This window comes from Euphorbia lathyris, chromosome 5, assembly GCF_963576675.1.
Source record: "Euphorbia lathyris chromosome 5, ddEupLath1.1, whole genome shotgun sequence".
Taxonomy (NCBI): Eukaryota; Viridiplantae; Streptophyta; class Magnoliopsida; order Malpighiales; family Euphorbiaceae; genus Euphorbia; species Euphorbia lathyris.
The window spans coordinates 63,752,716-63,775,025 of NC_088914.1; the positions used below are offsets into that span (position 1 = coordinate 63,752,716).

Sequence of the window (22,310 nt, forward strand, 5' to 3'; positions counted from 1 at the left end):
GAAGGGGGAAATGGCCGGAATCTATATAAGTTGCGTTGGCCAAAGAAATTAGAAGTTGATGGGAATTCATTCATATGATAACAATGTTTGTAGTTGTCTCTATCTTTCTATTTCCATATTAATGTGGTTTTTTCTTTATGACTCTACCCATTAATTAAGGTCTCTCTTTGTTTCATTTCACCTTGATATGATAGGATATGAGTGCTCAAATATATATATATTTTGAAAATTGCAAGTTCTACAAATTAATGTGCTAGTTTTAAATTTTGATTAGCTATTACAAAAATAATATACTACTATCAATAATATAATAATAATGGCTTAATATATTAGGCACTATTGAATTTGGTAAAAAAATTTGATTGATGTTCTCAACTTATGAAGTGTCTTGTTAGCCTAAATTGGTATAACTAACCTTTTAAATTCATTTGGCAGAATATGAAAGGATTTGGACGAACTGAAATTTACATTACTTTATGCAACGGGTCAATAAATCATTGTAAGCAAGTTTAAAGGAATAATAGATCACTTTTAAGATAAGGAGATTCTAAGCCTATGAAACATCTGAAACCTCCAAAAATACTCTATGATATGACACTCACATTTATGTTTTTCGACTTTTTTATTTCTTTTATGTTGTTTGGATTGTGTTAACTTTTTAGAATGTAGTTATTATATTCTTACCGTTGTTTTTTAAGTTTGGAATGGATTTGTAATTTCCTAATCAAACCATGCGTTTTATTATGGTGATTGGTTGGTTGAAATGAATATATATCGGTACTTCGTTAACTATTATGGTATTTTCTTCGAAAGGAAATATTCTTTAAGAGGGAAGCTATTTGAGAAATTTTTAAAAGGAGCATATTCTCGAATACGATCCTTCCAAAGGAAAGTTATTTGAGAACTCTCTACACTTTAGAGGATTGCATCCTCGAATGCGGGTCTTTTTAGAGGAAAGTTTTTTTATACTGATAGGAAAAATGTCATTAGTAACGATGTAATTATAACAGGTTGTTGTTCGCCCCGTTATGATTACAATTTAGAAGAGGAAACTGAAGAGAGGGTACCGAAGAATCTTCTCTCAGATTGACCAAAACAACTTTGAAAGACGGGAGCCGAACTAATTATGTTGAGTCATCACTGTTCGGACTTGGATATTCTGAACGGATGGCCTCGTCATTCTCTCATTCTTTGAAAGAATTAAGGTTACCGACTTAACATGTTTAATTCAATCCTTAGGTAATAGAATTCAAGTACGAATAAGGCATTAGATATTAGTCTCTGTGGGATCGATACTGTTCTTTGAAACATTTACTACTTGATACGATAGAGTTCACTTGTTCTTTAGAGTTAGAGATACGTTTTATCCCTATCATCTAACAGACTACAAAATTTAGAAATTTAAATTTAAAGATGGTCTAACAGGCTCAAAAAATTAGAATTTTGGATTCAAAAAAGGCCTAAGAGGGCGCGGACCAATTATGGATGTGCTAATTCAATATCAATGAAAATTTCTTGGAGACAGGAAACCAAAACCACCACAACCTCAAATTTTACTGAGCTATGAGGCCGGTACCAGAGATTAACATAAGATCTATGATTGAGCCTTAATAAACTTGAGCTTTTAGTTCAATTGGTTCCATGACATGGTATCGGAGCCTCTAGGACCAAACGGTTGAGGGTTCGAGTCCTGTCAACCTCATTAATTTGTGGAATTAAAAACACATGGCGGGATGAGCCTATGTTGCACACGCTGTAAGCCTTAAATATCAGTTTGAGCTGTTGGTTAAAACGGTTTCATGAGAACTACTCATTGTACACTCTACAAGCTTTAACTATCAGTTTCAGCTGTTGGTTAAAACGGTTCCATGAAAACTACTCATGATCATGGTGGTTCTGACCATTGGATGAAGTAGCACGTAAAAGAACTATTTAAAAAAGGCTTAATACACAAATAATCTCCTGAACTTGTCCAAATATTGCAATTGTCCCCTCCAACTTTCAATTGTAACAATTTACCCCTTAAACTTGTCCAATTGTAAAACATAACTCCAAATTGGGAATTTTTTTACCCTGTATTTGAAGCAACCGTAAAAACGTTTTTCCGAATTCGTATCACGCCAAAGATCTGATTATCACACTCCACGAGCATTGCAGCTTTTGTATTTCACGTGTTTTTTTAATTGCAGTCCATGTCAGTAATTTGGGGTTATGTTTTACAATTGAACAAGTTTGAGGGATATATTGTTACAATTGAGGGGGCAGTTATAATTTTTGAACAAGTTCAGGGTTATTTGTGTATTAGGCCTTTAAACAAAATCATACAACACTGATGGATAGTATTAATATTTATATAACTAAATAGATAAATGGTAAAAGAAATATAGTTGTTTTTTTTTTGTTTTAAAAACTTATAAATACATATTTGTTGTTTATGCAATTTTGTAAATTTAAAACATTTTGTTAAAAATTGTCATTAAAAGATAGCGATTTAAAAAGTAATTAAAAAGATTGGTTTTATCATCCATAAAGGTGCAAACCATTTGCGAAAGTGAATAGTCACGACTGTCGGCGGTGGATACACTTACTCACAAAAAACAAAAAAAAAGATTGGTTTTATTTTCATAAAAAATAAGATTGGTTTTATAAATTACTACTATGTATGTAGGAAATGATTAGAAATTAACTGCAGTCAAACTTTCATAAATTAATAATCTCTTTAAAATAATAATTTCTTCTGATCCCGACTTGGTGTCCGTTTGTTTCCATTTTTCGGAATTACCTTTTGCCTTTCAAGTCTAAACAGGAGATAAAAAAAACGTTTGGTAAAAATTCGAAACAGCTGCTTTTTAGAGAAAAATCAACTAATATATATTACTTATCCGTAACAGCAACCAGCAACCAGCAAACAGCTAACAACAACATCAAACAGCAAACAGAAGCAGTCGAAACAAACAGGTCCTTAAACTAGATCACTAATTTTATACTCGATAAATTAATAACATTTATAAATTAATAAAATTTCATAATCTCGATATTATTAATTTAGAGAGGTTTTACTGTATACAAATATTTGTTGAACACTGAATTCATTTCATTTTCATTCTAACTAAACTACAAATTAAAAACCAAAAGTTAATATTTACAAGTTGTTAAACTAGAAAATTACATTTACAAATCCGTCAAACAACCACCGTTATTGTTTTCTTTTTAATTCTTTAAACTTTACCCATAAATAAACGAAATCATTGTTGCGCGGCATGAAGATAGAGAAATGTTCCAATTATAATAATTAATTAAAATTATAGTAGTAGTTGTTATCTTGCAAATTACAATCATCAAACCATATCAATTTGATTCCTTGTTTGTTTGGACTTGGGAATTTCGAATTACATTTACATTTACATTTACTACTAAAAAAATAACCTGATTTTACACGTGTCACTAACTTGAACCGCACAGACACGCCATGATTGGATACATAGCCACCACGCCACCTAATTTGGAACGCTACACAATCGCCAATTTTCACCAGATCAACGGTTTATATTTACCAGTATAACACTTCAATCCAAACTCCACAAGCTAGCTACTACTTCCAAACTTCATTTTAATTCATCTCACCCGTTCGATCTCCCCTGATCATCTTTCCTTCGACGATATTATATATTTGGAAGAAGACACAGCTCTCTCAGTTAGTTTCACACTAGAGAGAGAAATCACAGATTGTGAGGTGGGGTTGATTAATGGAGCCTCAAGAGAGATAGATAGTCTTAGGGTTCTTCATTTTTTCATTTTTTTTCTAAATTTTGGGTTAAAAAATTTCGTTGTTACTTCATCTCTCTCCGCCGGAAAAAATTATCTTTCAGGTTAATTTTCCTTCTTTAATCGGCAAAAGATTTCCCAAGCTTTTGGTAATTTTCTCGTAAAACTTTTCGATCCTCTCAGATCACGGAAATTCTCGATTTTGTGTTTGTGTTCCTGGCTCATTTTGAAAAAAACAAATAAAAAATTTCTTATTCTTTTTGGATTTAATATAAAGGTTGCTGTTTTTAATCTCGATTTTGTGTTTGGGATAACAGAAAGTTTTGTGCTTTTAACGGATATATATATTTTGGGTTTATCTCGCGACGGATTTTTTTTGCTGGATACCGAATTTTAACTAAATTTGGGGGTTTCTGATATGGTGAGTTTGCTTGGATAAAAGAGAGAGTAGACCGGTGTTTTGTTGGCTAGATTGGAGAAATTTCTAGAATTCGTTTCATTGATTGTGATTTAGATATAGCGTTTCTGAATTGACATAATTGTGAGATATTTGTTGGGTTAAAACGTTATCTTCCCTGAAAGTTGAATCAAAATGCAAATGATCACTTGTTAGCCTGCAAAAAAGGCAAGAGCTACTTTGAAGATCAGAAAATGGCAGTTTCTTTGACCCGTTTTTCATTGTGGTTATGGAGTGGGAAGGAGAAAAACTCAGTTTCAAATGGGTCTTCTTTGAGTTCATCAGCTGATTGGAGTTCTGGATTTAGAGATCATGATTCCATTAAGTTGCCTAGAAAGAAATTAAGCTCATCAAAGAAGAAATTGCAGAGTAAGGAAGAGAGGAGAGGTGATAAGCAATTTGATGCTGCATCAGAATCCGATGGTCCAGAATGGTCCATAGGATGGGTGGAGCCTCATGGAATCGGTTTCAGAAATGATGATGAGAGTGATGATGGGTTTGCTGTTCTGGTTCCTTGTTATAGGTCTGGATGCAAGGAGTTGCTGGAGAACTCAAACAATCAGCTTTTAAGTGCTATTAAGAATATGCCAAATGAGTTCTCTTCTGGTAACTTTTCATCTTTCTTCTTGTTTGTTGCCTAAAATGTCTTTGATTTTGTGCTTGTTTGGTTATTATTATTGCTTATTGGAGTATAGATATATCATGGGAACTGTTTTTGTCTTTATTTTGTTTGAATTATTTTCCTGAACTCTTATTGTCTTTCATGATCATTTGGATTGCTAATTAAGTACGAATATGCTACAGTTTAGATAACACTTAGAAAACTGATTGGCCTCATTAGTCTATGAACTTTGAGGTTGTCTCCCTACCCTTGAACTTGTTTAAAACTCCTAAATCCAAGTGATAACAAGGAGATGTTTGGACAAGTTAAAACATGTATCACTTCAAAGACGTTTAAGGAGCTAGTGTATCATTATAACCATTTCAGGAGGCGAATATGTCGATTTAAGCAAGTTTAGGGAGCTAATGTATCATTATAACCATTTTAGGAGGCGAATATGTCAATTTAAGCAAGTTTAGGAGGCTAATAAATAAGTCATTCTAAGCAAGTTTAGAGTCCAATCCAAGGAGACACCTTAAAAGTTTAGGGGACAAACAACCAAGTTCAGGGGTGTCATATATTCAGAGCCTTGTTTGTTTGGAGTGTTCTTAGGTTCCATTTACAAGTATGGTTGTGAAGGACATATGAGAAAAGATGTAAAATGCATTAATTGTGTTGTGAGGAAGTGAAAATTCCCATAAATTGAAAGAATTGGAAGATTTGTGTTTTGTATGGCAAGAACAGTTAGTTAAACCTTGCTTTACAATTTGCATTCTTTTTCTGTTGTAAAATGATCCCATTCTGTAGATGTTCAATAGGGATCATTCTTGTATCAACTTTGCAATCCCATTCAATAGATGTCAACTTGTCTGGTAAGAAGTTTGGCATTATCTGCACCAATTTTAGATAAGTAGATGCATGAAATGAATAACTACAGGAGCCAAATTGATTGAATTGAATGCTGTTAAGTATTGCATTGAATGTGGTAATTGTTAGAGAGATTAAAATGGAAGAGTAAATGAAAATGCAGGAGGAAACAAGTGTATGGAGGTGGCTTTCTTCTCTGGAGAATTTCTCAACTGATGAAGAAATGAATGGAGTTACTGCTGTGAATATGTAAATAATTGTGAAAGATGAAGAAGAAGCTGTTCATTTGGTTTCAATTCAACAAAATCGGCTACAAGTATGATCCCTCATCCAACTATGTATAATTGAGTTGTCAAGTTGGATATCCACATGAAAACAAGACCAGGCACATCAATTATCAAATATTATGTTGGACGTTTGTTTACATTTAATTAATTAATTAATTGATGTATTTCTTGGACTGGATCTATCATTAATTATGACAATCACAACTCATTACTCTTACGTCTCTTTTCTTATCGTCTTTCTTTCTTTATATATCACCAATTACACCTTCATTTTACTGCTAAAGCCTTTCTATGCACATAATTTTTAGTCTGTAAAACCTTCTATGCACAAAATCTTAATCGATAGAAAAAAAAATCTATAATCTGATAATCGAGTTGATTCCATGATTATAAGTTCATTCCATACCGGAAGATTCTCGGAAGGAGACTAACTACTTTTCTCTATGATCCTGACCAACTATCTTAGCCATAGTTCTTTTAACCTGGATGATGAAACAAGTAAACCGCATGTGTGGAAAGGTAAAAGTATAAATAAAATTCATGGGATTTAATTTTTTTTAACCAGAAAGGAAATACGTTAATTAGAATAGGTTAAACTTACATGAGAAATAACCAAAGATCTAATACAATACAACCCGGGGTTTGAGTACCAAATGGAGGGCTTAAATACAGTAAAAGAGAGTCTAGCTAGCACGTCTGCTCTACAACCATATTAGCTGAACGAGGAATAAAATAGAGACGAAAGCTTGTGTAACTTCTAGCAACCTTCCGATGAGTATCCATAATATGCCCAAATTTTGAGATATTTTAAGTCTTAGAGAAAAAGTCATCCGTTGCTCCTTTTTGCACCTGTTTCAATGTAGACAGTTGTAATCCCTTACCATAGAATCCAAAATGCTTCAATGCATACATTTGTAATCCTTTCCACAGAATCCGACATAATGCTTCTTGCAACCTGATTGCCTCTGCTAATAGGGCAGACTAAGTAAGAACTTGTGTTTTGCATGCAGTAACTCTCCCCTAACGAATCTCGACACATAATACTCAATCCTACTCTTTGCCCCTATTAAATCAATCACCGTATCTATATTAACCTTCGCTCTCCCGCAACTAGTAATGACCAACAATTTCCACTAGACACAATAGTCTAATTTCCCGTTTTCATCCATAGGGTGCAACTACTCTGCTATTCATGCAGGAACTACATGTTGCGTGCGACAACAATTTTGGCAGGGACCAAATCACCATTCCAACACATTATCGATTTGGTAAGAACTCATTGCACATATGTTATATATAACTTTTTTTTTAATCTTTAGGGGGTGTTTAATTTCCACATAACCGTCCATTCCCCTATAGGGATTGTTGCATTAGGCCCAAACAATAGTCAAAATGCAATATGATACCCCGATCTAACCGAGTAACACCTTCATTTTTCGAAATGACACATCATTTTGTCCTCCGAGTTCCTATTACCCATTGGGAGAGTTAGGATATTACTCATGTCCGGAGGGTCGAAAAGTTCCTCGAGAAGAGAAACATTCCACTTGTCCTGATTGTTCAACCGTATGTGCGGCACTCTCAGTTCTTCTCTATCCGAGGCATGCACCGTCGTCGACTTGAAGTTGTTATTGTTTGAGATCCGTGGGCTATTCCAGACACTTATAGAAGTACCTGCTCCAATCCTCCACCTACACCCTTCATAGTCATAGACTCAGATATACTCCTCTAGACTAGGCTAGGATTATTAACCAAATTTGTCCTCCAAAAACTCCCCTCTCGGAAATATTTAGCTTTGAGAATTTTATCCGCAAGAGCATTACCATCAGAGACTAGATTCCACGCTTGCTTATCAAGCAAGGCAAGATTAAATGGTTCCAACTGTCTGAACCTTAAGCCTCCACAATCCTTCATCGGACACAATTTATTCCAGGAAACCCAATGAATTTGCGTTTGTCCTCTTTTGAACCCCACCAGAACGAGTTCATCGTTTTCTAGAGTTCGTCACAAAACGACGTTGGGAGGAGAAAAATACTCATACAAGAGGACATGATAGCCTATGCAATTGCTTTAAGGAACACTTCATGAGACAGAAGTTTACCCTCCTAGTTAAATAGTCATCAACATATCCTATCTCCCAAGTAACTAAATACTGACTTCTTTTTTTATCCTATTAATGGCGGCATCCCGAGATATCTTCTAATATTTAATGTGGTTGTGACCCAAAAATCCCTTTGATCTCCTTTTGGATCGTCACGCAGACATTTGTACTAAATAGGGTAGATTGACTGATTGTTCAGAGACTTTTTCATAAAAACTCAAAACCTCTTTCATAGCTCTCCCCTCTTCTACACTGGCCTTGAAGAAAAAGAGACTATCATCAACGAATAAGAGATGAGAGACACTAGGAGAATACATACTCACTTTACATCCATGCAACACTCCTCCACTTTCAGCTTTATTTATAAGAGCCGACAATCCTTCTTCTCACAAGATAAAGAGGTAGGGAAATATAATATTTTTTCTTTTTGCAAAATAAGGAATATGCATTATACCGTTAACAAAAAAAAAAAAGATTAGCGACAATGTGACACATTGATTTTGATAGTGTAACACTTTGACTTGTTGACTTTATTGATGTGATAAATAAATTTTTTTTTTTTTTATCGACATGACTTATTGATTTGCTGACTTAAATATTGATATGATAAGATGACAAACAGTGTTGGTGGAATTCTCTTTTTTACTAAGGATCTGTTTGTTTCAGATGTTTTTGTTTGCTGATAGATAGTGAATATTAATTATTTTTTCTGCAAAAAATAGTTATTTCAGAATTTTACCAAACATTTTTTTATCTCATATTTAGTATTGAAAAGCAAAAAGTAGTTCCGAAAAATGGAAACAAACGGACACTAACTGTATAAAATACATGCCATCTTTGAAAAAAAAAGAAGTTACAAATAAATGAAACAATTCAATTGAATTGGGTTAAACCGAATTACAAAATCTCAATTCAATTATTTTGGTTAACATTCTTGCTAAATATAAGCCTTGATATCTTAGTTGGCGCATAGCAAAGAAGTTATGTTGGATTGGGTTAAACTGAATTACATTTAATTTAATAGAAATTACTACATGATTTTAATTATCACAATCTATTTTGATTGTAAATGGAAATAATTAACTATTTTTCATTTTTTTTTTCCCAATACAGAGATGGAAAGAAAATAATTGGATATTTTTTTTATTAAAAAACCAGAGCCACCTCATACAATAAACACGTATCTACAACAACTTAAAATTATAATTTATAATCGACAAAGGAGAAAATTAACTATTTAATAGAGGGTGTTTTCTATGCGTCAAAAATAAATTAAACATAGCTTCCATCTTAGTTTTTATACTTTATTTCTTTAATATTTAATTTTTTTTATTAAAAAACCAAATAAAATCAATTTTTTTTGGCCTAATACATAAATAACCCCCTGAACTTGTCCAAATGTTGCAACTGCCCCCCTCAACTTTCAATTGTAACAACTTACCCCTTAAACTTGTCCGATTGTAAAACATAACCCCAAATTAGGAATTTTTTTACCCCGTATTTGAAGCAACCGTAAAAAAGTTTCCCCGGATTCGTATCACGCCAAAGATCTGATTATCATACTCCACGAGCATTGCAGATTTTGCATTTCACGTGTTTTTTCAATTGCAGTTCATGTCAGCAATTTGGGGTTGTGTTTTACAATTGGACAAGTTTAAGAGGTAAGTTGTTACAATTGGACAAGTTTGAGGGGTAAGTTGTTATGATTGAAAGTTGGAGGGGGCAGTTGCAACATTTGGACGGGGGTTATTTATGTATTAGGCCTTTTTTTTTCATCAATTTGTATAGAATGAAACATTCAACAACTATACTCAGTAAGGTATAAAAAAAAACTATATTTGTAGTTTAAAAACTTGGTAAGAATCTGTAGTTTGTGCGATATATTACTTCAAGCATTCCATCAAAAATTGTTAATGTTATTGACTTCAAAAGAAAACGATTTAGAGAATTTAAAAGTGTGACTTTGTAAATTACCCCATTTATTAGGCATCACTTTTGTAAATTACCCCATTTATTGACTTCAAAAATCGTTTAAATACAAGTTGTACAATATATAAATCCATGCTTGCAAGTTTTCAAATCGGTTACATTACCCTTATGTATATAATATTTAATCTAAGCTCCTCCAACACCGGGCTAGCTCTGCCATGTATATAATATTTAATCTAAGCTTAGTACAACTACCATTAATATAGGGGTGTTGGGTTCAAAAGCAAATCCTAAACTTTGTCCATATAAGTCTACTTAAAAAAATATAATTTCTATATAAAAAAATATACTTAAAATAAATATATAAATTTAATACTTTATATTAATAGGTCAGACCGGTCTCAATTCGCTCATGCTATTTTATAAATCCTAAGATTGTCCAAGAAAAATGCAGGCTTTAGCGGAATTAGGCACAAATATGAATTTTTTTTGTCCAAACTGGGTTCAGAGACATGGATCTGGACGCATCAGTACTCAGATATGTGAATAGATTTAGATCGGATTAATCAGATCGAGATTGTTTAAATATTTTTTAGATGACTCATTTCTGAATTAAAATTTGTTGTTTACACTAAAACTCGAACTTGAATTAGTAATTTAAACAACAAGTCAATCTTAATTGGTTAGTCGAAACTTTGTATGGATGGCAATTAAGCATTTTAATTATAAATTCGAACAACTACTCATTAATAAATAGAATTGTAAACTAAGACGTAAGACATAGCTTTACAAAATGGATGGCAAACTTTATAGGGAAAATTACACAGAAATTCATCTTTCAAAAACTATTTATAACTATATCAAGTCATAATTTTTTATTATATCAAATTAGTAAAATCAGTACTTTTAATATAATTTAAGAATTAGAATTTATAAATTAGAAGTCTAGAATATATTTTTTTACGGTTTATGATTTATGAATTGAAGTCTAGATTTTTTAAATTATGGTGTAAAATCATAACATATAGAGAATAATGACATATCAAAAATTAAATTTAATGATATGACTTAATTATAATTTTACAGTTAATTATGATATTCATGTATTTGATCCAACTTTATATGGATGGCAATTAAGCATTTTAATCCATATCTCTTTCTTTTGTTCTATTTTATGACTTTGCAAATGTGAACTATTATTTATTGGCCCATGCCCTTTGTCCAGCCCACATTTTTCAAATTAACTTTTCCAGCAAGCAAAGTTGTGTCTCAACTTTTAATTTCATTGGTTTGATCTAACTCCCGAGTTATCATGCGGATCAAATTGAACATAATATAAGTGCATTGTGCGCAAATTTTTTTTTTTTTTTTAAAATGTGGATCAAATTGAACATAATCAACTTCTCTACCGACTAAACATCAAAAGTTTAAGGACAAAAAGGAAAAAAAAAAGTGTAGTTATTATTATTATTTTTTTTTTTGAGGGGGGAAGTGTAGTTATTATTATTAGTTACATATATGCATACTGCAATTCAATTATTTTTAACATATTTGGAAAAGTGTAATTATACTCTTTACCATTTTTATAAAGTGCAACTTCAATTTTATAGTTTTACTGTATTTTTAATGTTGTTCCTTTTGCAGGGAATACCAAAAACTTCAATTGAATCAGTGTTTGAGATTATAAAATCTATAATTGAGCTTTAACTATTAGCTCGAACTTTTAGTTCAATTTGTTCCATGATATAATATTGGAGCCTCTTGGATTAAATGGTAGAGGGTTCGAGTCCTGACAACTTCATTAATTTGTGGAATTAAAAACACATGGAGCATTTGCGTGCAACACAAACCCATCCCGTCATGTGCAGGGGCGGAGACAGGGGGCCGGGCCCCTCCAGCCTCGGAACCACCATGGCCACGAGTAGTTTCGGTCCCACTGATTCCGGTACTCTGTTTCCAAAAAAATTAACTAAATTTCTTTTTTTTTTTTGCCTGTTAGGCCTTTTTTAAATCTAAATTTCTAACTTTTTTCACCAATTAGGTCATCTCTAAATCCGAATTTTTTCTATTAGATACCACGTGTAAAATCGGTCTCCCAACCGAGCAATCCTGTATTCACTACAGCCCATGTGTTTAATTCCATCAATTAATGAGGGTTGTCATGGAACCCATTGAACGACGAATAGTAAATTTAATATTAATCTATGACACATATATAAGTAGGTGTTTAAACTAAGACTTCCCAATACTTGATTCTTAAAAGTAAGATATTTGAAACAAGGATAAAAATTGAAATAAGCCATAATTTTGATTAATGTTTTTCTTCTTCAAATTCCTTTGCAGATTCACACCATTCTCCATTCTCTCTGCATTTTTAAAAGAAATATAAAACTATAGCAATAGGCCACATCTTTATATTTCTAAAGTTGTTTAACAATTTTCTCATACGAGCTTTCAAAAAAAAAAAAAAAAATTCTCATATAAACATAATATTCAATGGTATTTACCTATTCCAAATAAATATTGCATTAAGCACTAACCGTAGCAAAGTCTCTCCTATTGGAGTTGTGTTCCGTCTTCTCACCTGAGGAGTTTTCTTTCCTTTTCTAGGGTTCCGATTCACTCTGTTCAAATTGATTTCTCTCCATAATCAATTGGCTTTCCTTCCCTGCGTCGATCACACACAAAACTGCAGGTCATCTTTTCGCAAATCATGGACAAAGGCAAGGGGATTTTGGACGCTTACGCCAGGATGCGGCTCGAGGATGAAGGGGACGAAGGCCTGGTCTTGACGGCGGAGGAAGTTCCGGTGGACGAATCGCAGCCTTCTCTGTTCTTAATAGGTCAGTTTCTGATAGCAAAAACCATCCACTTTGATAGCATGAAAGGCACTCTTGCCTCTATTTAGAGACCAGTGAAAGGGGTTACTGTGACTGAAACGGACAGGGAGGGCCGGTATCTATTCCAATTTTACCACGAATTGGATATACTGCGGGTATTAAACGATGGACCGTGGACATTCAACCAGAATGTCCTTATCATCAAGAGGCTCGAGATTACAGAACAAGCACTACAGGTTGATCTTACTAATCTTATAATATGGGTTCAGATATCGGATTTGCCGGTAGGATTTCAGACAGCTACAATATGCAGAATTCTGGGAGATTATATAGGGCAATTCATTGAGGCGGATCCTAACAACTTTACAGGATTCCGGCGTAACTATTTGCGGATTAAAGTGGCTATGGATGTTCAGAAACCAATTAAACGAGGCCAGAAACTGAAACGCAGTGGAGGGGAGTGGTTTTGGGTAACGTTCCGATACGAACGCCTACCAAGCTTCTGTTTCTATTGTGGAGTGATCGGGCATTCAGATAAATTCTGTGAACTGCTCTTCGACAATCCAGATAATCCTGTTGAACGACAATACGGAAGCTGTTTAAGAGTGGTGCTACGCCATGGAGGAAGTCAAGTGGGTAGAGAATGGTTACGGGAGTCAGGGATGGAGGAATTCAACAACAGAGAGACTTTTTCTAATCCAAAAACAGAGAGCCTAGTGGTGGTAAAATACAAAACTGTGGGGAAGGAGAACAAATGAGTCATTCATGATCCGAAACGGCCAAGGAGGGAGGAGGGAGAGATGGAGGTAGATGGATTAAACTTCTCAAAAAACGAAGAGGGAGCGGGACCTGGTTTCCAGGCCCGCCAGGAACAATGAGTCTCCTCAGCTGGAACTGTCGTGGGTTGGGCAATCCACGAACAGTTAATGTCCTAATGGACATTGTTAAGATTCATAAGCCCGTGGTTCTTTTTCTAATGGAAACTATGATACAGGAAGATAAGGTCTTGAAAGTGAGTCGGAAGTTGGGTTTCTCGGGATGTTACGTGGTTAGTGGAGTTGGTCATGGAGGGGGGTTGGCACTTCTTTGGAAAGATTCTATAGCAGTTAACATTATATCTTCCTCATCCAACTTCATCAATGCTACAGTTTCGTTTTCGCAGCTAGCAACTTGCAGAATTACAGGTTTTTACGGTTACTCAGAGAGACAAAAGCGTCGTGCATCTTGGGATTTGCTGCGATCCCTCAAAAACCAAGATGACATTGCGTGGTGTTGCATCAGAGACTTTAACGATATTTTGTCTATTGAAGAAAAAAGAGGAGGAAGACGGCAACCGAGCTGGCTAATTGACGGTTTCAAATCAGCAATTGAAGATTGTGAGTTATTTTCAGTCGGGATGAGTGGTCATCCGTTTACATGGGAGTCGGGTAGAGGTACGGACAGATGGATAGAGGAAAGGCTGGACAGGGCATTAGTAAATATGAGGTGGAAATCGGTCTTTGCAACATCAAAACTTCATAATTTGGTAACAACTGCATCTGATCATTCAGCCCTTCTTATGGAAATTCAGATTTGGATTCGAAGACATCCAAGCCGTCGTTTTCGTTTCGAGAATGCTTGGCTTCAGGAGGGTCAGTGTGCTACAGTGGTATCAAAGGCCTGGAATTCGGGGATCAACTGTTCTATATCAGAGAAAATCTCTAATTGCTCCTCAGCGCTGCGGGATTGGAGCTCCACTTTGGAATCCAATTTCAAAAAATCACTGGCTTCTATGAGAACTCTAATGGGTAAATATAAAGGTTGTCGAGATAGTTATGGGGTTGAACAGTTTAATAAAGCTTCATCAGCTTACTCTAGGATCTTGAAACAGCAAGAGGATTTCTGGAAACAAAGGGCCAAATTGTTCTGGCTCAGAGATGGCGACTCGAATTCAAGGTACTTTCACGCTTACGCAACGGAACGTCGTCAGAAGAATAATTTTTCATCGTTGAAGGATGATCAGGGGAATCAGGTATCAAGGGGCAACGGCTTGGAAGAATTACTGATTGGCTATTTTGAAAATATTTTTACCAGTACAGGGGTTAACGATATTGATATCATGGAATGTGTCCAGGCCCGAATTACAATAGATCATATTGAGACTCTCTCACGACCATTCACACCCGACGATGTCAAGCAGGCATGTTTCTCTATGCACCCTGATAAAAGCCCCGGGCCTGACGGTTTTAATCCCTCCTTCTATCAGCAGTTCTGGGATATTGTGGGGTCGGATGTTAGTTCAATTTGTCTATCTATTCTCAGTCAAAACCAATTACCACCACACTTGAATGACACCTTAATAGTGCTGATCCCAAAGAAGAGAAACGTTGAGCTAGTATCAGATCTGAGACCGATCGCACTGTGCAATGTGCTATTCAAGATCCTCTCCAAAATGTTGGCAAACCGACTTAAACAGGTACTTCCAGATGTCATATCTGTCAGTCAGAGTGCTTTTTTATCCAGTAGATCGATAACTGATAATGTGGTAGTAGCTTACGAGATAATCCATAAGATGAAGGGTCTTCGTCATGGAAAGGTTGGGACTGCCGCTCTCAAACTCGATATGAGTAAGGCCTATGACAGAATTGAATGGGGTTTTCTCAACAATATGCTGAAAAAACTGGGATTCTCATCTACTTGGATCCAATGGATCATGCTATGTGTAACTTCGGTTTCATATTCAATCCTACAGGACAACCGCGAAATTGGCCCAATCATTCCTCAAAGAGGTCTGCGCCAAGGTGATCCACTATCCCCATTTTTATTTCTAATATGTGCAAAAGGTTTGTCAGCGTTACTGTCAGCTAAGGAGAGGGAAGGCAAGTTGCATGGATTTAAAGTAGCTAGAACAGCCCCCAAGATCTCTCACCTCTTTTTTGCAGACGACAGTCTGTTATTCTTCAAAGCTACTCAAGCAGAAGCCCAGTGCATCAAAAATTGTCTGATCAGTTATGAAAAGGCCTCTGGACAATTAATAAATCTCCAGAAATCAGCAATCTTCTTCAGCGCCAATACAATCATCCCTGCTAGAACCGAAGTTGCTAACTTAATCCAGGTTAACGAAGTACACTCATTGGATAACTATTTGGCGGCGCCAATTGACATCGGGAGAAGCAAGATGCAAGTGTTTAGAGCCTTAAAAGATAGAATCTGGAATCGGATTAACAGCTGGAAAGAAAAGTTTATGTCTAGAGCCGGAAAAGAAGTCCTCATTAAATCGGTATTACAATCAATCCCTACATATTTAATGAGTATATTTCTTATGCCTAAAGATTTTTACGAAGAGGTGAATAAACTATTGAACCGCTTTTGGTGGAGATCATCCGGAACCTCACCGACTGGTATTCACTGGAAACAATGGGAGAAGTTGTGCTTTCCAAAATCCGAAGGAGGTATGGGTTTTCGTAATATCTCTCACTTTAACTTGGCTCTGTTGGCAAAGCAAGGATGGAGGATTATTCAGGATTCGGGTTCATTAATGGCACGGGTTCTCAAAGCACGATACTTTCCAAATGGGGAGCTTCTAGAAGCTAATCTGGGGCACAACCCATCCTTTATTTGGCGAAGCATCCTTTCAGGAGTGGGGTTGCTACGGGAAGGTCTACGCTGCAAGGTGGGTTCAGGCCAAACAATTAAAATCTGGAGTAGTCCTTGGCTTCCCGATGAATCAGATCCGTGGCCAACAAGTGATCCTCCCAGCGTCAATCAGGTGGAGTTGGTCAGTGATATCATAGAACAAGACGGAACTTGGAATATTGATATGATTAATTCGATATTCAACGAGAGGGACATACGATTGATACTAGCAATTCCATTCCGTCGACCTGGTCGGACCGATTCTTGGATGTGGCAACATACACGAAACGGATCTTATACAGTTAAAAGCGGATACTACCTTGCGGCCAAACCAACTACAACCTTGTCTACAACCAGCTCTTCGATAAATTGGTCTTTAATATGGAAATTACAGGTTGCCCCGAAGGTGAAGAATTGCCTATGGAGAATTTTTTCGAGTTGCTTACCTACATTGACTAATCTGGCTAGGCGACACAGCTCTCTTCTAAATAGGTGTCCGATTTGCAACATTTCCGGTGAAGATGAAAGTCATATTTTTGTGACTTGTATTTTTGCCAAACAGATTTGGGGTCTCTTTTTTTGCAGATAATCGAATGGAACAAGTAGCGAATTTTGGCACTTGGTTTACGGGGCTGCTGAACTCATCATATTCTTTAATTTCCTCAATAGCAGTCATAATATGGCACATATGGAAATATCGTAATCAGGTGGTTTGGGATAAGAAGTACAGTTTACCTAGTTCGGTTCTGCACGCAGCAATAACAGATGAAAGGGCGTGGAAAGAGGCACGAGTTCAGCAAAGAACATCCCTTCCAGACCCGGGTATAAACGCAGGTAAATGGAAAAAACCAGCTCATGGTTTTCTGATCTGTAACGTGGACGCAGGCGTCCACCTTGAAGCGGCGTACAGCTCGGTTGGAATGCTCATTCGGGACCATAACGGGAACTGTATCAGGGCCAGGAAAGCAGGACTATCCGATATTACCGATCCAACGATGGCTGAGGCGATGGCTATACGGGAAGCATTAAGCTGGATCAAGCATCTCAATCTGACCAATGTCTCCATCCAGTCCGATTGCTTTAACGTTGTCACAGCTATCCAGCAACAAGAGGTTAATTTTTCCTATTTATCAGATATCATTCAGGATTGTTGTTCTATTTTACGAGATTTGAACTCTGTTTCAATCTCTTTTATTAAGCGATCAGCGAATCTGGCAGCCCATTCTTTAGCAAAAGCTGTCAGTTCTAGGTCTGATTGGGGTGAGTGGGCATGTCCACCACCGTTCCTTAGCGATGTTATTCTTTTCGATTCAAGTTAATAATACCATTCTTTTATTCAAAAAAAAAATAAATATTGCATTATAAATATTTAGAGTATGACACGGAGAGAACCATATGATACGAGGCTCAGGTCAACTCCAAAGGCTCTCTAAATAGAGAGCCTTTGGAAAATCCAGCTCCAATGGAATTGGATAAGGCATCTTTGCCGCAAGGCAAAATATTATTTTTTTTATTTTTTTCTAAATCTAATTTAACTTTTACTTATGGTAAAGTATTATTATTATTATTAAATTTTTTTTTTGAAACAAGTACGCGGATTATATTAAAAAAGACATGAAACAATCCTTACAAACAGCGGCTGATAGCCAAATAGGAATAGTAAAACAGGAAAACTTGTTAGCATTAGAAAGGGCATGTCGTGCAATGACATGTGCAACCTCATTCACTAAACGAGAACGACACCGAACAATCAGTTCTGTTAGAAAGAAGAAATTGACAATTTCTTATAATGGTTCCAAAATCGGATAGATCATCTTTATGAGTATTGACAACGTTCACAACTCGCTTGACATCACATTCAAAGATAACATTGCTGCAATTGAGTGAAAATATCCATATAATCGCTTGGCGCAATGCAATAGCCTCAGATGTAGCAGCAGCTATATAACCATCATTCCAAGCACTGTAGCAAGCCATAAAAGTGCCATCTGAACTCCGCAACACCGCTCTCATACTAATTTTATCAGCATCCAGAAAAGTAGCAGCATCGCAGTTGCATTATTTTTTTCTTTTTAAATCTAATTTAACTTGTAGTTAATTTATTTTATGGTTTGCTTTGTAGAGTATTTATTTTATGTTATTTGTTTTTGTTTTAAATGCTTAACTGGACACACTCTAAATAATTAGTTCAATAATGTGGAAAATGATCCAAATAAACGTTGCGCTACCTTTCTGCGTATGATATATTTTTATTCCAAAGATAGTTATGTTATGTGCAAAGTTTTCCCAACCGCTTTAGTGGAAATTTTGGGTATGAATGGTACTGCAAGCGGAAAGCAGATTCTATTGATTCATTTGAACGTCTCAAAGACTTATTTATAGCTAGGTTTGTGGGCACTGCCAGAACCATGAGGATTATTTCTGACTTAAATGATGTCCTACATCAGCGAACAGAACCCTCCAAGAGTACCTAGCTAGTTTTCACCAAATGGCCTCTTAGGTGAAGTGTATGAATTTGAAGGTGGCTATCGATGTCCTTGCAAAAGGAACAACATGTGAATTGCTAAGGTAAAAGTGCTACATTGATCCCCATGTACCTTTGGAGAATTGATGGCTCTCAATCAAAGTTATGTCTGACGAAAAGATAAGCACAATAAAGTGTTGGTCCCGTGTAATTAGTTCCAAGGGGGGGTTAGGAACTAATGTAACTTTTTCGCTTAATTATGCTGAATTAATCAATTCCTTTAAACTACTTAACTCAGTTTTGGTCAGTACGGCCGAGAGAGATGTAAGACAGCTTTAGTCAGAGGCTGACTAGACCCGTTTTACTTGTGAGTTGGGAATTAACACTTAGGTCAGCTTCCAACTCAGCACTCTGATTACTCAGTGTTAGCTTATACACTTTATATCCTGAGTAATTTAAGCAAGCAACACATACATATATATATTGAGAGAAAGAGTTAGAAATTACTCAGCAGACTTATCCTGGTTCAGCCTCACCGCCTACGTCCAGTCCCCAGAATCCTTTCGGGATTTTTCAATCCAATACTGAGCTCTTTAAAGGTAGAGCATAAACCATTTACAAGCAATTGAGTATGCAAGAGTACCTTCATCTATTCGTCTATTCAACCCCTACTGAGCGCTATAACCAAACACTCAGATTTTCTCTACCACTGAGTACTAAAACCGAGTACTCAGCACCACTCTCTCAACTTTTACAATTGATATAGATTTGTTCTTTCTAGATGAAGAACACTTTAGATGAATACAAATTCGATCTAGACTTTTACACAGAAATAGGATTTGGGTGTAAGTATTTGCTTTTTCTTGTTTGTATGTGCTTGTATGTATGCTTTTCTCTTTTATATTTTCGGCCAAGGATCCAAGAGATGAACTTGTCCTTTTATAGTGAATTCTGAGGCAGCAATCATTTGAATTCGGATGTATCCGTTGAATTCAATCGATCTTCTTGCGTCATCCACTGGTCAGCATACAGTTTTGCAGGCCAATCCTGCCGTCTGAATTTAGCAAGCGTCAGGCTTGTCTTCTTCCGCCAGGTTCGTCTTCTAGCGCCAGTTTCGTCTTTTAGCCAGAGACCAGTTGACCCATGCGTCTCGAAACTGTCTCCATGCGTAATTCCAAAGCTTCTGAATTGGCGCAGATCTCTGTCGGATCTTGTCTTTTAGTAAACGGATCATTGGCGCTGTCCTGATGAACACTCATCTTGACTCTAATAGACGTTTCCTTCGATCTTTGTCTCTGTCGAGGCTGAGTCACGTTCTACTCAGGTTCTTCGGCCAGCTTCGTCTTCAAGTGTTTGTTCTGAAGAAGACTTTTCTTCTATGATGCTGAGTTGTGTTCCACTCAGCTTCTTTGGTCAGCTTCGTCTTCAAGTGTTTGTTCTGAAGAGGACTTTTCTTTTATGATGCTGAGTTGTGTTCTACTCAGCTTCTGTGCCTCATGCTGACTTCATTTTGTCGTACTTTTTATTTCTGTTCTCATTTATAATTATACTCAACATTGACCAACCACATTAGTACAATTAAATCAAAGCATTTAAATTTAATTGTCTTAATCATGGATTAACTTAAATAATTTTGTCAAATCAAAATCATGTAGAAAGGTGTTTCAACATAAAGAAGCCACCCAAGAGGAGAAATGATAACACAATAGTGAGAAATTAAGAGAATGTGTCGGCAAAAGGCATAAGACACCTTTATCATTCCCCAATCAAAGAGACGACTATTAGCAGGCCTCTTCCAATGGTCATCGAGGGGAGTGGTTTACAGAGCAAAAAGTACATTATTCTAATACAACGTGATGTCCCCAAGACTGGAGTTAGAGATGTCATCAAAAGAAAAATATCAATAGAACCATGTCTTTAGCAAGACATCCCCGCGTATTCAAGTAGTTATATGAAGATTTCCTTACTTTCTATAAGTTGGATGGAGTCTTGTCTTGTTTTTTTTATGTGAAACTTTATTTAAAATGTGATTAGTTGATAAAACAGTTTTCCCCCACATGTTTTGTGGCAACCTAGAACTATTTATCATCGCATTCATTATTTCCTTAATGTACAATTCTTACACTTTGCTACTATATTGGATTCAGGAGAATAAGGTGGTGCTTGAATAATTTCATGTTGGTAGAAAAAAAATCATCAAATAGTTTAACGTATTCACCACCACGATCGCTTCCTACTATCTGAAATTTTCTAGTTCTTGAGTATAGAGAACAAAATTGAATAAATTTTCGTCCTTGCTTTTAAGTATATCTACATAATAATATTTTGTGCCATCATCAATGAAGGTGATAAAATGTATATTATCTCCCTAGTTTATAGAAACTTTAAGTTACAAACATCATTATGTATTAGAATCAAGTGGTTTTGTATTTCTTTCAACTGTGTGGAATAGACCTTGCTAATTTTGTCTCTAATGTGAGCACGAATTTTTCTGGACTCTATTAAGTTGTAGATTTGATTCCATAAATTTCTATTTCCGAATGCCAAAGTCAAATGCTGAGAAAATGGGAGTTAAAGTTATACTGTATCCCTTAGGGCCGATTGGCTCTATTTTTTTGCTTCTAAAGCCGATTGGCCCTACCTACTAGAATTTGAATTAAAATACAGTTGGTGTATCATAAACATGCGACATGTCATCAACTACCTCTTATACGATAAGACTGATCAACCTTGTTGTGTGTCAAACTAAAGCAGATCATGGTTAAAATGAGGTTGATGGACCTTAGAACCAGGTAATTTGGATTTTTCCTCATGAAAACATATTTATCTTCTCAATAAATACCTAAAAAAATTCGATCTACCTAGATTGATGGTGTAGAAGGACAATGTTGTTTTGGGGATTTTGGTGTTATATCCTTTAGATCTAAAAAAAATTCCCTTGAAAATGGAGTTATTATGTATATTATACGTAAAAGAAAAGTATTGTATTTAGGTTATTATCCATCAAAAATTGTCTCTTTCTCATGATTTGCTTTTGCAACAATGTTTACACCGGCCTTAATGACTAAGTGAATTTGGTCATTCATCATTGGATGTAGACTTATTAAATCTAAACTTTAGTATGCTTTGAATCTCCATATTAGAATTCTAATAAGTCTAGATCTACCGGTGAATGACCAAATTTTACTTGATCATTAAGGTTCATGGGAACATGGTTGTTCCTACCAATTACGAAAACTAATATCTAATGGTAAATGATCAAATAGTGTACAGTCATTAAGGTCAATGTAATCAAAACCGACGTTTAATATCAATTTAATAACTTTTGTCATTTATTTTTAAAAAAAAAATACTAAAAGCTTAAAAATTAAACCAATTCCAACC

At 35.6% G+C, this 22,310-nt stretch overlaps 1 protein-coding gene across 1 annotated transcript; it reads left to right on the forward strand.

The window, feature by feature from the left end:
- Positions 1–3,552: 3,552 nt before the first annotated feature.
- LOC136229972 (uncharacterized) lies at positions 3,553–6,194 on the forward strand. The gene is made up of 2 exons (XM_066018859.1): positions 3,553–4,828; positions 5,854–6,194. Exons 1-2 carry the CDS (start codon positions 4,417–4,419, stop codon positions 5,904–5,906), a joined length of 465 nt encoding a protein of 154 aa, XP_065874931.1. The 5' UTR covers positions 3,553–4,416; the 3' UTR covers positions 5,907–6,194.
- The last annotated feature ends 16,116 nt before the right edge of the window (positions 6,195–22,310 follow it).

Bases quoted from the DNA above. Each gene is read 5' to 3' on its own strand.
- LOC136229972 (XM_066018859.1), top strand. From the start codon at position 4,417: ATGGCAGTTTCTTTGACCCGTTTTTCATTGTGGTTATGGAGTGGGAAG. The intron at 4,829-5,853 runs GTAACTTTTCAT...ATGAAAATGCAG, and splicing joins GCCAAATGAGTTCTCTTCTG to GAGGAAACAAGTGTATGGAG.